Source organism: Varanus komodoensis, unplaced genomic scaffold (genome assembly GCF_004798865.1).
Source record: "Varanus komodoensis strain SLA01 unplaced genomic scaffold, ASM479886v1 scaffold21, whole genome shotgun sequence".
Taxonomy (NCBI): domain Eukaryota; kingdom Metazoa; phylum Chordata; class Lepidosauria; order Squamata; family Varanidae; genus Varanus; species Varanus komodoensis.
Genome location: NW_025335589.1, coordinates 18,812,613 through 18,829,513, shown reverse-complemented (window position 1 = coordinate 18,829,513; position 16,901 = coordinate 18,812,613). Strand labels below are relative to the sequence as shown.

General features: G+C 43.4%; 1 protein-coding gene across 4 annotated transcripts in view; it reads left to right on the top strand.

Annotated features, from left to right (window-relative positions):
* The window catches only part of VEGFC (vascular endothelial growth factor C), a 63,029-nt gene extending 58,558 nt beyond the window's left edge, over positions 1-4,471 (top strand). For all 4 annotated transcript variants that reach the window (XM_044430637.1, XM_044430636.1, XM_044430635.1 and 1 more), the window contains one exon: positions 1,801-4,471. In XM_044430637.1, the coding sequence (XP_044286572.1) occupies positions 1,801-1,915 (115 nt within the window). In that variant the 3' untranslated portion in view covers positions 1,916-4,471. The remainder of the gene's footprint in view (positions 1-1,800) is intronic.
* The last annotated feature ends 12,430 nt before the right edge of the window (positions 4,472-16,901 follow it).

Below are 16,901 nucleotides of genomic sequence, written 5' to 3'. Positions count from 1 at the left end.
GGTGTGGGTCCAGTCCACATCAGAACCTTTGTTTAAGGCATTTGCCATGGCTTAAGGTCCCGGTCTTGATTAGCCACCACATCTATTGGCATTGCCAAAAAGGTTCTGTTCATTTCGGTGCAAACTCTTTGGGAAGTATAAATTGCAGGTTCAGAGAGCCTTATCTGGATTAAGATAAGCATAGGACAAAGGATTCCTGTTTGGAGTGGTGGGTTGAGGTGCAAGTAATTTGTGGCGGGAAGGGGGGGCACATGTACTTATGAGTACATTGTGAAGCTAAGGTAACATGCAATTTTGCTGTCAATCATAAAACTCATTGGATGATCTTTGGCCAGTAACTACCATACAAAATAACAAAAGAAGACAAAACAAGGCTCAGGGAGATGCATAGCACCTTGAACATCTTGAGGAAAGAAAGGATATAGATGCAATAATTTCGTAAGTGTTTGCAATTAGTTGGAGTCATTGACCTGAATTTGAACTTGCTTAGAGTCAGTTGTTCAAATTATAGTTACACATTATTATGGTTGGATCCTGACTTATTCATGCTTAGAATTATCCCACTGAAATTTATGGGTCTTGTTAGCCCACAAGAAATGTGTCCCAATTTTTTAATTGGATGAGCACAAGTAAATCTGGATCTAACTCTGTGTGTGTGTGCACACATGTGCATAGGAAAGTAATTACTTTTCTGCACAATTTATTGAAGCAGTCGCATACTGCTTGCCCACAGCATCCATCTTCATTTGTCATAAAAGTAGAAACCTGCTGTGGGGAATGGAAAGCACTGCTGAATCAGGTCAATGGTCTTTCTAATCCAGCACCCTCATTCTCACAGTGGCCAAACCAAATTGTTCCAGAAAACACACAAGCAGGGCATGAACAGAATAGAATTCCCTCTCTCACCACCGATCCCAGTGATTGCCATTCAGTGATATACTTCCTCTGCATGTGAACATAGCACAATGTGACATCTTGTATCTGTCTTTCCAAACATCCATAACAAAAATGAAGATCCACGCGTACTGTTATCTGCAAAGAGATGCCTGATGGCCTGGTACTTGCAAGTAAAGCACATACTATTGCTCACACTTCCAAAGTTGCTTCACTTTCACTTCTGCTTTCATTCATTATTTCAAAAAGGTGGTTTTAACTACTAAAATAACAGGGGGTTGTATGCTAAGGTAAACAGACTCTTGCATAACACCAAGTACCAAAACCCAAACTCACACTCGCCAACAAAAATAAACATTGCCGCAGCAGAAATAGGTCTGTAAAAGAGAAGGGGGCTGTGGCAGGAAGAGAGAAGTTGCAACTATGCACATAATGTCCAGTTCTCTTAGGGCATGTCTGGACAGATTTCAGGCATACAGGATATGTTTTAGGGTTTATTGCTAGAATCCTAAAATACAATTTAAAAAGTACTGGCCTAGAGCCCTTATTTGCAATTAGAATTAAGGAACAAGGTATCTTCAAACAGAAGCTCAGCTGAGAAATTTTTCTGTATCAGAAATGAGCTCACTGCTCTTTGACCCCAAACCCTGCTTCTATTTTCCCCCAAGCATTCTTCATTTCAGCAGACTAAGCCAGGGTGGAAGCACCTTTTCTTTTTTGCTACTATGGTTAAGCGATGGGAAGCATGAAATTCTGGCCAATCTATTGTAAATCACCAGAGATGCACCAGTAATTTCCAGTATCCTTCAGCTTTTTAAGAGCACACTGCTGTCTTAGAATTGTCAGAATAATTTCTCATGTAAGTTTTGAAATTTTTCAACACTTGTTTTGTCCATCTTCTCTCAGTTGCTACAGACCACCATGTACAGTTCGAACGAAACGCTGTGATCCTGGATATTATTACAGTGAAGAGGTGTGTCGTTGTGTACCCACATATTGGAAAAGACCACTTATCAATTAGAGAAGATACCATCTGACAATTTGGTGTACATTTTTCCTGTTTATTATTTTAAGACTGCTAATATTTTGGATTTACTGTGCAGAAGATCCAAAATCCTAATTATAGGATTACCAGAAGCAGACTTACTTGTGCTCTGAGACACATGGAAAGCAAAACTAGAGAAAACTGGGATATTTTTCATTATAAAGAACTCACTGAGGACTTGATTTGCCAATGACCAAACAGCCTAGGTGTTCTTCCTTGTGATTTTTTTAAAAAAGATAATAACTATATAATTTATTTCCATTAAAAATATTGTACTGCATTCTTGTTTATAGCAGTAACAATTGTTAAATCTCACTGTGATCAATATTTTTATATCGTGCAAAGTATGTTTTAAATAAAATGAAATTGTATTATATGCTTTTGAAGTGTTTGATGCTGTTCAGAGTTATATCCTGTTACGTAATCTATATAGCAGCAATTCATAAAAATGGTAATTGAAAGTATCATTCTGGGATCCTGAACTAAGTTTCCTATCTAATAAAAATAAATAATTAGCTAATCAGAAGAATACCTAAGGGAACAATATATATTGATGTTATTCAGCATATAAAGAAATTAAGACTGTGGCCAATAAAGCAATTTAGCCTTACGCTAGACAGGATGCATATGCCATTGTCATTGCCTCTAAGAACAAAATTACTGGCCCTGGTGTGACAGGCCAAATACACACACAATGGACTCTGGCAGTGCAGAATGGTAGTTTTAAAACATCACAACCACACCCCTTCCAAAGAGGGCTATACCTGTGCAATCCACTCCTGTAGGAGCAGAACATGTAACATTTAAGAGCCCTGACAATGATGAAAGCAAAGAGAAAATGGGTCAGTTTCTTTCCACATACAAGCGCATACTTCAACAAGAAAAACATAACTCGGAGTCTAAGAGGAAGGAATGTACTTAGTTCCCCGCTCCACTATCCCAGCAGCCAATCCTAAAATCTTCCCCCTCCTTTTCTACAGCAGATGCAATTACACAAGTCACTGCACATCCTCCACTGAACTAACGTACCATGGGAAGGAAGGTGAGCCCTCTTTCGTGCCCTTCAGCTCAGTTCTGGGCTAGCTGAGCAGCTTGCTGCACAGCCAGTCCTGGAAACTCCCTGTTTCAGTAACATCAAGATTGGCTAATGACAGAGCATCTGTAGCACCACTCATGTCAAAGACCACCCTCAGAATCCTCCTAGCTGCACCACAGTTTTGCCCTGAGCTAGCCTCCAATAAATTTTCAGGACTTTGAGCTAGTCATATGGCCAGGTTTGGACAATCCTAAGAATTGTGTGTGCTGGGTGAGTGGCTCATCATTGCCTAATTACCTTCATGGCACACAGCTTGCTATACCATCTGATCCTGGCAAAGCGAGGCTTTTAAAACCATCTCAGAACCCTACATCAAGTCATGGGTTTGGGAATGATTTCAAAGTCATGTCTCACACATCTTACCAAGTTCAACAGCACAGCAAGCCATGCACTACAAGGATAATTAGGCAAATCAGATGGTTTGCACCCTACATGCACAGGTGCAGGGAAAAAAGGCCACGGTGGCTTTGCTTCCTCATGATTGTTTGAATCCAACCAGGATGTCACTCAAAATCTAGTTCATCCTATAAAACTATGGCCACTCAGTAGTAAACTGTACAGGTAAAACTTTTTCCAAAAAAGTCTCCACGCATCTTCAATGTTATCCACAATTGCTCTTATTTTTGGGGACAGTGGGCTTCCCAATTAACTTCACTAAAGGGGGAAGCTCTGCATGTCATTCCCACCCACCACTGATAAATAGGAAAGTCCAAGGTTGTAGGAGTTCCATGCACATGTGGAAGCTGTCAATCAGATATAGGAGACTGTCAGTCAGAATCAAGTGCTTATACTTTCCTCTCTTGTGTGCTCTGGTAGCACCATCTTTTTATGTGGGACATGTATGAGAAGACTCCTTAACAACTGGTATACATAACTTTATCACAGAGGTGCTTACATCATTCTCTTTTACATATTTTCTCCTCGTAGTTTCCTGATTTTAGGAATGGCTGCAAAAAATCCAACATTATTTAAGGATTATTTATTATGTAAAGATGTTTAAACCTTGTAAAGATCACTGCATAGCTCTACAGTTCACTCTTGCTGCAGTTTTCTGTTCTTGTTTTACTCTTTCTTGAAATCACGTACTTGAATATTTGAAATATTTTGTCAGTTTCCTTTTGATAATACATTTGCACACATGAATGCAGATAACATTTATATTTCTGGTTTGCTTCTTTGTACTGTTCCTTTAAATCTTGCTACATAAATGTCTATAAATAGGAAGATGTGGTTTTTAAAATATCCATGGGAGCATCTGAGACTTTACTGCTTTGGCAGGAAATTATTTTTCTAAAATCTGTAAACTATTGACAGCAAAAGTGGTTCTGCTACAGCTTTTGCCAAAGGGAAGAAAATAATCAGTTCTCAAATTCCCATTGTAGAGGGTCAGATTAATTTCTGTGATCTTCCCTTAATAAATCTGTGCCCTAATTCAATTATAGCTCCTGATTTTTTAAAAAGTTACTAACTAATGTTGCAGTTGGGAATTCAAATCTTACTCTCTATTCCATCTGTTCCCGTCCTTTTTTTGTTGTAGATATGCAGTAGTATAGACCATGGCATTCTTTTAAAAAGTACTATGCTGTCTTCAAACATGTAACTGCTTTCACATGGATTACTTTAAGACAAAGGTGTGTAAACAAATACGGGCAAACTACAAATGCAGTAATGCCAAAATTAGAGATTGTCCATACAAAACCAGAAGAAACATGAAGCTAAATATAGGAATTTTAGGAATTCTCTCTATCTCTCTCCCTCCATATATAATGTGTGAGAAACTGCTGGGAAAGGACTGGAAAACCATTCCTCTGCATACAGCTTACGTTGTGTAGACAGACACCAGAGCTACAGACTGAAGCACTTGCTTAGGAGTTCCTGGGAGCTGGAGGGATTCCCCTACTCCCTTGGATACACACCTTAAAATGGTGAAGGAGTTTGACAGTGTCTGGGAAACTGAGAAAAATGCTACCATGGGGCCAGACTGTCTAAGTAGGCTGATCTTCTAGAAGGGTCCATCAAGGAAGCTGATGCAAAAGACTAAGATGCATCCGCCCTCTTCAGGAGTAACAATCACATCAGCAGAAGAGCATGGATCTCTTTAATGGTGAGAGGGGCAAAGAAACTTCTGAAGAGCAACTACTGGGCAGCAGGAGATAACTGATTAAGAATCTTTTGCAGACTACTGCAGTGATAGCCAAACTAACTCAGCAAGCTAACTCTTCTGCATAGAAGGCGGCAATGGTAAATCATTTCTGCATCATCTTAGGGTTGCAAACCTTATGATAAAAGAATTCAAAATGAAAGAAAAATTGTGTCAGAAGTCAAGATCCTTAGATTAAAAGGCAATCATCAAGCTATGGGGAACAGCAAAAGAAGGTATGAATACTGCTGTTGCTAATGACACAATTAGATCAAAGCTGAAAGGAAATCTAGTAACTGGCATGCACAGAGGTGAAAGGAAAGTTGAATGCTGAACGTATACAATTGGAACATGGAACATCTGAAGCGTGAACCAAGTTTACAAACTGGAAATTGGAAAGCAATAAATGGGACAGCTTGGTGCGAGCAAACCAAATCGGACTGGAATGGGACATTCCACAAAAACGCAAATGGTTTTACTCCAGAAATGGCAAACTCAAAAGCTCTAATACTGAGGCAAGATGTAGCATAGGCAATAAGATGCTACAATGCAAGATGTGACTGGATCATCTTAATCAGAGTTAGTGGAAAACCTATCAACATAATCATAATTCAAGTCTCCAGGGATGCTGAAGAAGTAGAAATTGAAAATATCTATGCAGGTTTGCGAGAAGAAGCCAACAATCTCTTCATCACAAAAACATACTTCAAGGAACTGTACCCATGGACATCACCAGATGACCAATATAGAAATCAAATAGACTATGTAATTGGAAGCTGTATTCTCACAGTCAAAGCATGACCAGGAGCAGATTGCCATAGTTATAATGAACTCTTAATATCAAAAATCAGAGTAAAGCTGCAAATGACTGCTAACAAACATAGTACTGAATACAGCTTCAATAACATTCCAATAAATCCACATAAAGAATATGTTGTATTACTCAACTTAATGACCATGAGCCAGAAGAATTGTGGACTGAAACCAGTTTGCATAGAACAGGAACAAAAAACCTTTACTTGAAAGTAAAATGAAATTGGTTTGATTTATTTTTATTTTCAATAAATAGCATCCCTCTCCAATCAGTTGATAAGGCCAGTTGTCAGGAATGTTAGAAGCTGTGGTCCAAAACATTTGGAGGACCACAGGGTAGGAAAAGGTATCCTGGAAGGAACCCATGCTGGCATTTTAAAGAAACTGGGACATGCATAAAAAGGATTCTGATCAAGATGACAATCTGCACAGTTGTATCATGTTTAATCATATTCGAGAAGGATGTTTTCAGGTGATTTATGCCCAAATCACAAGTCGCTGGTTCCAGTTCAAGATTTTAAATGGTACATGGCTTTATTATTGCTAAAAGTATTTTGGGCTTGGCCCAACGGTCAAATCCAAATACTGTATTTTCATTTTATTTATCTTATTTTAGTTACATTAGTTACCTATCTATCCATTTCTTACATTTATAATCCCTCCTTTTCCACCAAGAAGATTGAAGTGGAGTACATGGTGTTCCCTTCATTCTGTCCCACATGCCTTCATTTAATCCTCACCACAATACTTGGAGGTAGGTTGGGGTAAGACTTAGCAATTGGCCAAAAGTCATTCAATGGCCTCCTGACTAAGTAGCTGTATCTTGGTTTCTCCAGTCCAATTCCAACATTCTAACCATGACACTGCTATGAGCAAATAATTGGAGGGAACCCTTGAGACCACCCCTGATGAGCAAAACTTCTTTGAAAGCAAGTCAATTGGCTACAGGTATGATTATTAGGTAACCACATTTAATAAAAGTACATACATAACTATCTTAAAACAGTTTCAGCTCCTTTTTATAAGTATCCTCTCCTGGCCAATTTTAGAAATTGTTATATATTGTTGACAGCAATTTAATTAAAGTGGAAAGAAAATTCATTCCCTTCAGTGACTGAATAAAACGATAGTACACTTAATACTATATCACCCAGTATAATTTATCTCAGCATTAATCTGAGATGTTGAGAGCAGGACAAACGGGTGGGAATGTACTCGTGGCAAAACATGAACTGTTGACATTTAGGAGGTTGTTGACATGGGAAGTTACAAACTCCCTCAAAATTGTATGTTATAAAACTGTATATACAACTATATAATAATTTGTCTATATTATAATTCAGACAAAACTGAGTCAAAATATTATAATACACCTTTCAGGTAAATCGGGACTACCTTGAAGAAAGTTCTGCCTTTCTCTAATTTTTTTTTTTTTTTTTTTTTTTTTTGGCAGCATTGCTTTTTTAAATTGCTAGAAGTGAATAACAGGTTCTAATGATGAATCTACTACATGGCCTACATTCTTTATTTGTATGAATTCTATTGCTTAAAGCTGATTCCACTATTTACACCGCAAGGTCAAGGTCATGAACAAACCAAAGGTACAGAACCAGGAAGACAAACAGGGATGCAGGTACCTTGAGGCAGGATCCTGGGCACAGCAAGGGTCAGGCAAAATGCGAGCGCTGAATCACAGCTCTGAGGCAACAGGGCAAGGCAAGATACAAGCAAGCATCAGGCAGGATGCAAACACTTGAGGCAGGATAACTGGGCAGGAGACATGGTGAGATACAGGAAACAACAGGAATCAAGTGCTGCAAGTGCCGGGCAAGAAGCAGGAGCTGAACCGCAGCAAACAGACAGGCCTGCATTGCTGAGGAAACACGACAAAGTGGGATACATGGCAAGATACACAGCATGGCAGTGTACAAGCAGCCAAGCAGGACAGAGGTCGGACCAGAGGCAGGCACAACAGCAAGGCACGCGGGATGCACAGCAAGGAGCAGGACCCAGGGACAGGGAAGGTGAGGCATGTGTATATTACATTCCTGTGACGGAGAGTGGTGACCAAGTACAACTTTCAGCACATATCCATGTGAAGTGAAACATGCACATCAATGGCCACCAACGGTCATGCTGTACACTTTCCTGCACTGATGTTTTCACTGTAGGAGCAAGGCAATGTTAACAGTAGCCTTTATTGGGCAAAAATGTTAAGATAGCTGATTGTTTAGCTTGTGCTAGGATGACAGCCACCCCTTTGTTTGTTTACTCACTTGAGGAAAAAATCCCTGATAAAATCAAGGGCTCTTGAGTCATCTTATTTTCATTTCTGGATAAGTCATCCTGTAAACATTAACAGAGTTGTTATTTCTAGTGTATAGAGGTGGGTGAAATGCAGTTTCTGAAAACAAAATGGTCTGTGAAGACAGTCAGAGGATGTAGCTGAAACATCCTTAGCTCTTGCTTTGAGGTTAGGGGATCTGTGACACAACTCTATGCAGTTCTTCGTCGTGGCCTCTGTGCATCACACATACGGGTTGCTGTGCCTGTGCAGTGCCTAGGCCGGAAGATTAGAAAGCTAACAGTTTTTGGTGGGAAAACTCCGCTCCCCTCCCCCTTCATGGTATAAATAGAGCAGAGTGTCCACCATTTTACTCAGTCTTTGTGACCGCCGTTTGCTGTGCCTCATGCCTGTTCATCTCTCGCTATAGATCTGTGCCTCTTCATTGTTTTTTCTCAAAAACCTTAAACTCCTCTTGCTCCAAGTTTGTTCTTCTTCCCGATTCTGTCTGTTTCTTCTTAAATTCTCTTCTCTATATATATTAAAAAAAAAAAAAACCAAAAATATTATCTTACCCTCTATACTGTCCTCTTTTCTTCATTTTTGTGCTATGGCGCAGCGGGCGGCATTCCGCAAATGTATTGAATGTGGATCTAAAATGTCGCCGGCCGATCCACATGATCTATGCCTCCTCTGCCTCAGCGAGGGGCATAGGACTGACAAATGCGGTCATTGCTTGGCGTTTACCAAGCAGGCGCGGAAACACAGGGAGAATTGTCTCAGGAAGCTCCTATGGGATCAGGCATTAATGCAGTCTGACCAACTGCTCTTACGGCCTGGTTCCTCTTTGTCCGCACCTCCTCAGCGCTCTTCCTCCACCGTGAGTGCTCTGGCGAAGCATCCTTCCTCGACCTCTGCCGATCCTCCGCAGCGTCCTTCAGACGAAGGCGCCGCTTCTATGGAGGCTCAGTCGCTGCCTTCTCCCCCAGCTAAGAAACGGGAGACGCGCAAGCATACCGGTCTGGATAAACCTTCCACCCATAAGAAGTTGAGGAAGGAGAAGGTGGATAAGCCCGCTTACAAGAGCAAGAAACCTGATCGCCCAAAACACCGGTGCTCAGGTTCATCAGGCTTTTCGGTACCGATGGCCACCACGGTACCCACCCCCTCGGGACCAGCCCTGCAACTCGTTATGCAGGTGACTCCACCGGGATCCCCCAGGCCAACCACTTGGCCTGACAGCGTGCCTCCCCAGCAACAGGAGGAGCCGCTTCGGGAGTCCATCTCTGATGGTGAGATCAGAGACTCCCTGCCGAGGGACCGCTCACCAACACCTATGCCACCGACTGAACCTCATGTGGCCTCACCATTACCTCCCAGACGTCACAGCCTTTCATCCAAACATCGAGATGAGAGTTGGTTCATCCCGGGATATGGTGCTCCCCCCGGCTGGGGTGGTTACCAGCCATATCCCTATTTTCCTCGGGATCATAGATCACCATCGGTCCCGAGGGACGTACCATCCACCTCCAGGCGTACGGAGACGAGGCGCCCAACCTCCCCTGAAACCTCCTCCTCCTCAAGCGAAAACCGGCCGCGTTACGTGGAAGACTCCGAGGATTCGGGGGTTGACTCCACATCCCCTGAAGTGGCTGTCGTGTACCAAGGGCCTGCTTCACCCGATGAACTGCATGTCTCTTTCACAGAGCTCATGTCCTGCTTAGTTCATTCGCTTGAAATCAAAGCTCATCAACAGCCAGGCCCCTCCACAGATCGGTTTTATGATGTCGTTTGGGGAGAGCAGTCCGCATCCATAGCTCTGCCGCTTATAACTACACTCCGCCAGGCTATGGTCCAGCCCTGGGACCAACCGGACCAACCACAAGCTACCTCCCGCAGATATGAGGCCATGTATAGAGTTCGTGACGATGACATTCCCTTTCTGCTCCGTCACCCGAAACCGAACTCTCTTGCGGTTGAATCCTCCCAGGGCAGGGAGTCCAGGGGACATACCGCTCCTCGGGACAAGAAAGGGAGGAAAATTGATAGGATTGCGCGCCGAGTCTATGCGGCCTCTGGACTCAGCGTGCACATATCGAACTACGAAGGACACTGGCACGTTACCAGTACTTTATCATGCAGAAGCTGGATAACGTCGCTTCCTCCCTTCCAGACCACCAAGCAGACCTTGCCAGGGTTTTCATTAAGGAGGCGATGCAGGTGGCAGTGCAACAGTTGTCTACCGCTCGTCATCATGTAGACACCAATTCAAGGGCCCTCGTCAATGCCATCTCGTTAAGCCAACATGCGTGGCTGCGCAGTTGTAATTTCCCCGATGAGATGAAGAGCAGAATCAAGGAAATGCCATTTGACGGTACCGGTCTGTTCCACCAGAAGACCGACCGCAAATTAAAGGCGATTCACAAATCACGCCTAACTGCATGCCGCATGGAGCTCCCGCAAAAACGTAAGTGGCAGTGGCCTCGGTCTTCCTACCGGAACCAACCATACTATCCGCACCAGCAAAACTACCCTCGCCAGCAATATCAACAACGGCAGCGTCAGAGACAGCAAACACAACAGCGTTTTTCCCAAGGCCGTCGGCGATTCAATACCAATAAATGCCCATGTTGATGGCTTGGGTGAACCATCCTCTCTTTCCCAACACCACCTTCCCTTCTCCCTTTTGGGGACCGGCTCCAGGGCCAACTCCCCATTTAGGAGTCCATTACATCTGATAGGTGGGTGTTATCTATCATCCAATTCGGATATAGGATAGAATTCGATATTATCCCTCCTTCAAGCCCGATCCGCTTCACACCTTCTTCATCGGTGCTACGCGATAAGGTCTCCCAGCTACTTCTCAAGGGAGCGATTCGACAATTGTCCTGCTCGGAAGGATTGCATGGATTCTATTCCAGATATTGTACAGTCCCGAAAAGGGACAGTGGTCTTCGTCCGATCCTGGACTTACGAACTCTTAACAAGTACATCAAACCAAGGAAGTTCCAGATGACCACTTTGCAAAATATCCTTCCGTTATTGAAAAGAGAGGATTGGTTCACCTCACTAGATTTAAAGGATGCTTATTTTCATATTTCCATCCATCCTTCACACAGACGCTTTCTACGTTTTACTGTCGGATCCGACCTGTTCGAGTTTAACGTCCTACCTTTTGGCTTGGCCACAGCCCCTCGAGTCTTTACGAAGTGTATGGCGCTGGTATGCGCACACTTGAGGACACGGGGAATACAGATATACCCATACTTAGATGACTGGCTAATCGTCTCGCAATCCAAGCAAGCTCTCCTGTCTGATATACAAATGACCTGCGCTCTACTCGATGCTCTCGGTCTCTGCATTAACCATGACAAATCGTCCCTTATTCCCACACAGGTCATCGATTTCATCGGGATACGACTCGACTCGACGCAGGAAAAAGCCTTCCTCCCACCAGAACGTCAGAATGCCTTATGCAGCCATATTCATCGGATTCGGCTACATGGAACAGTCCCAGCCTTATCCGTTCAGAGACTACTGGGGCATGTGGCTGCTGCAATTACCATTGTCCCGTATGCCAGACAACGTATGCGACCCATACAACTGTTTTTCAACGCTGCTTTTCAACCGCAACAAGATCCTGCCACCAAGCCGATTCGGATTCCATCTGCAATCCTTCACACTTTAACGTGGTGGACCATCACAGACAACCTGTCGATCGGTGCCCCGTTTCGACCACCTCAGCCAATGACAACTCTGTACACCGATGCATCCCTCCTTGGATGGGGTGTGGCATGTTCAGAACTTTGGGTCCAAGGTACTTGGAACCGACGAGAGGCGAGGAAACATATCAACTTCCTGGAACTTCTGGCGATTTTCAATGCCCTCAAGGCTTTCAAGACTGTGTTATGCCGTCAAGTTGTCCAAATTGCATCAGACAACATAGCGGCAGTTTTCTGCATCAACAAGCAGTGGGGCACAAAATCCCCAGCCTTAGCACGCCTATCAATGGACATTTGGGACTGGTGCATACTGAGGAACATCACGCTTATGGCAGTTCATCTGGCTGGAACCGACAATGTCGAAGCAGATACATTAAGCAGACAGATGTTAACAACCCATGAATGGGATTTGGACAAACAAATTTGCGAGAAACTCTTCCGCCTGTGGGTTATCCGGACGTGGACCTGTTCGCCACTTGAGAGAACAGCCTGTGTGCCCTATACTGTTCCAGAGGGGGCATCGGGCCGGGATCGATGGGGCATGCTCTTATGGTCCCTTGGAGCAACATGACTTTTTATGAGTTCCCCCCAATTCCACTCCTGGCAAGAGTGGTTGCGAAAATAGCCCAGGACAGGGCCACGGGGATACTAGTGACTCCGTGGTGGCCGAGACAACCATGGTTTGCCACTCTTTTGCTGCTGTCCAGAGGAACGTTTCTTCATCTACCAACTCTTCCGCATGTGTTAACACAACAAGGAGGAGCAATCCGTCATCTGGATATACTATCTCTGAAGCTGACGGCATGGCGGATCACCTGATTCACGCCACTGAGTCGGTACCAGGGACACCTCACTCTATGGGTGACCTTACTCAACAGACGGTATATGCGGCCCCGACTTCGGATTTGACAGCAACTGCCACAGTACCGATGCCTACGGACAGAGAAATTCAGGCGATTCTCGAATCTGCATTGAAACCGTCCACTCGTCATTCCTATACAGCTAAATGGAGAAGATTCTCCTCTTTTGCAGAGTGCCATTCCTTTTCCCCTGGAACAGCTTCAGTCACCAATATTTTACAATTTCTTTGCATTTGCATCATGAGGGACTTAAACCATCATCCATCAAAGTTTATGCAGCCGCTATATCCCATTATCGTGGCACTATCCACGGATTATCAGTCTTCTCTCAACCGCTGGTTCGGCGTTTCATTAAGGGACTACAAAATTTACATCCGTCTATTCACCCTGCCATGCCAACGTGGAGTCTTTCTGTAGTGCTCCAAGTGCTTACCAAACCACCGTTCGAGCCTTTAGCAACTGTGGACTTACGCCTGGTGTCATGGAAAACTGCCTTTCTCGTAGCAGTTACATCAGCACAGAGAGCTAGCGAAATTTGTGCTCTCCGCATAGACCCACCATTTCTGAACTTCCATAAGGAAGTCATCCTTCGGATGGATTTCTCTTTTTTACCCAAGGTGGCCACACCATTCTACCTGAATCAGGACATCGTTCTGCCGGCGTTCTTTCCATTGCCCTCGACCCCGATAGAACATGCTCTACACACGCTTGATGTTCGCTGTTACTTGGCCTTTTACAGATCCCACACTGAATCTTTTCGTACTACTAATAGACTTTTTGTTAAATACTCCGAGCAAAAAAAGGGATCACTGATATCATCTCAGAGACTCTCTAATTGGATCACCCAGACTATTGTCCTGGCTTATCAGCTATCGAAAATAGACTTACCTGTCTTTCCAAGTGGCCACTCTACACGAACAGTAGCAACCTCATCCGCTTTTGCCGCAGGGGTTTAGCTGCAAGACATCTGCAGAGCTGTGATCTGGGCTGGTCCATGTACTTTCGCCAAGCACTATTGGCTTGGTGTACGTGCCAGACAAGAGTGCTCTTTTGGTAGAGCCGTTCTCTCATCCGTTGTTCACTGACGACACCTCCCTCCTCCAACTGTAGTAAGCTTGCGAATCACCCATATGTGTGATGCAGAGAGGCCACGATGAAGAAAAGCAGGTTGCTTACCTGTAACTGATGTTCTTCAAGTGGCCATCTGTGCATTCACACAACCCACCCGCCGGCCCCACTCGGTGTCGGTGAGAGGATATTGTTTTTCTGGGTACCGTACTATAACTTGCATCAGTACCATTTGGGCTATGTCGCTGGGTGGTTATTGTTTTCGGTACCATACTATAATTCACATCAGTACCGTTCGGATATAATTGTGTTTTCTCATTACTTTTATTCTTAACCTCTAGAGGGTGAACGTGCGGTCTTCAAGACTGAGTAAAATGGTGGACACTCCACTCTATTTATACCATGAAGGGGGAGGGGAGCGGAGTTTTCCCGCCAAAACCCGTTAGCTTTCTAATCTTCTGGCCTAGGCACTGCGCAGGCGCAGCAACCCATATGTGTGAATGCACAGATGGCCACTTGAAGAACATCAGTTACAGGTAAGCAACCTGCTTTTTCATGCTAATCCTCTTGCTGTGATTAGTACTCCAGGACACAGAGTACTCCACATCCAAACACAGAGACTTTAGCAGAGCCCAGCTATTCACACAAGGAAAACTGTAATCCATTTCCATAACAGCAATGACTTCAAAGGGAGAGTTGCATTCAAACATCCTCAGGGAAGATTCACTGTATTGCTACACATAACTGTTTGTATATAAACATTTGAAAAAGCAAACACACACATGCAAGCATGCGCACACACAAGCAAGTGCCTTTGAGAACAGGACTTCCAAATCAGCAGTCACCCAAATTTCCTCTTGGATCCTTTCATTCTGTACATACATACTTACTCCTTGGCATGTCAGCCATTGGGATAAAAAATATGGAAACCTTATCCTGGCAACTCAGAACTGTTAACATTGTATGAAATTGGGAATGCAAGCAACCTGAACCATTCAAGCAAGCATGACTTGATCCATTCTCTAATTCCCTTATTATCAACACTTTCCATTTACTTTCAGAATCTATCAAATGTTATGTAATCAAGCAAAAGACCTAATCTTCCTCCCATGACACTACAAATAATTGAAAACGATGTTGAGCTTATCCTCTGGGAGCCTTAAACACAAATTGTGCTGAATACCTTTCAAGATTTTCATGTCATTATCAAACATTACAGACCTCATGCTGTTCATCCTGTTTCAACAAAGGAAAATTAATGAAGGTTTTTATTAGTTGACATTACCCTGACAGGGATAAATAATATTAAATATCAAGGCTCAGCATCCTGTGTTTGCAGAAGCCTTGATGAATTTAGCACTGCCCCTGCGGCTGCCTAGACACCTTTCTTGATCTGTATTATTATTTAATATTTTTAACCCCACAAGCCACATTCAACCCTAGCCTGCAAAATAAGCTCTAGGGGTTGTTTGCTTCTTACCATGTATTTTTGTGCGCGCTCTCTCTTTTTCCTCCTCTCAATTTTTTCCTCTATGTAAATATACAGAGGCAATATACTTTTTCCTGGACCTACACGATGCCAGGCTGGGAGCTATGTGGAAAAGAGATCAGGATGCATTTGATACAGCCAATACAAGAGATCCAACAGAATATATATTAGGAGACCAGACCAAAGATGACATTGAAGCAAAAGTGCCTTCCAGCAAAAGAAATGAAGCTGGAAGGCACTAGGAAGAAAGGAACAGTTGGAATCTGTGGCAAATCAGTTACCAGTTAGCAGAAAGGAAGCCTGAACTGAGTGACACATCAGCTTTGTAGAACTAAAGCATTTCAGGGAGAAGGGAGTGGTGGAATAGATCTTGCTATGTAATTATATAAAAGCATCCCTAGACATTAGCACTGTTAAATTATTGTCGATACAAAATGCTTCTTGTTTCATAGAATCTTATCAGGTCCAACCCCCATCATGCAGGAGAAAATGACAGCATCCCCAGCAGAGAGTTATCTAGCCTTTGCTCTGTAGTTCCAAAGAAGAACTCACCACCTCCCAAGGCTGTCTTTTGCACTGTTAAATAGCTCAAATTCCTAATATGTTTCTCCTAATGTTTAGCTGAAATTGCCCTTCCCTGCATTCCCCCCCCCCCCATTTTCTGAGACAAAGGAAAACAGAATAGGGTATGCAGGAGCACAGGTGACAAAAATGTTAAGTGGAAAAATGCTAGCTAACTGAAAGAACTGGGAAAATAGGAAGGAAAGACTACATGGAAACAGGTAAAATAAGACTCAGTTCAGTCTTAGTGAAAATAGAAAACATCCTCCAGGATACCACTGTGGTGGTAGGGGAACTGAGCCAAAAAGGCAGGGACCGCATCCTTGAGTGTGCACAGCGACAGCAGGGGACGGGCTTCCCACCCAAAGACTCTCAGCAATAAACCATTCTGAACATGACTCCAAGCATGCGCAGAACATATCTGTGATGCACACAGAACATGAAGAACATAACCAGCTCATTCAACCATTCTTCAAAATAGCTGGTTTCAAAACCCCTCACCATCCTGGCCACTCTCTTCTGAGCATGCTCTGGTGAGTCAATGCTCTTCTTAAAAATGTGTCACGACTGGACAAAGTGGTCCAGATGTGGCCTGGGAAATGCAGAAAAAGCGGAACTATTACTTATCTGGATGCTGTGATTTGGTTCAGGCAAACAGAAACTCTTCATGCTGATTCCCATTATTGTATGATGTGACTTATTATATGTAGGTGTTCCAAATGTTCTTTCAGTACTCTTGTTAATTGCACCTTTATTTCATCATATGCTGAAACTTCTAACATGTGCATATGTATGCATCATAGCAGGGTTGCTAGTACAACGTGGCTTAGGCAGGTCACGTTCCAGTTGTCGGTCCATTAACTACGAACTGGCAGAACAGTCTAGGCCATAGATTATCCAGTCATATCCTTTCCCTATGTTTGCATTTA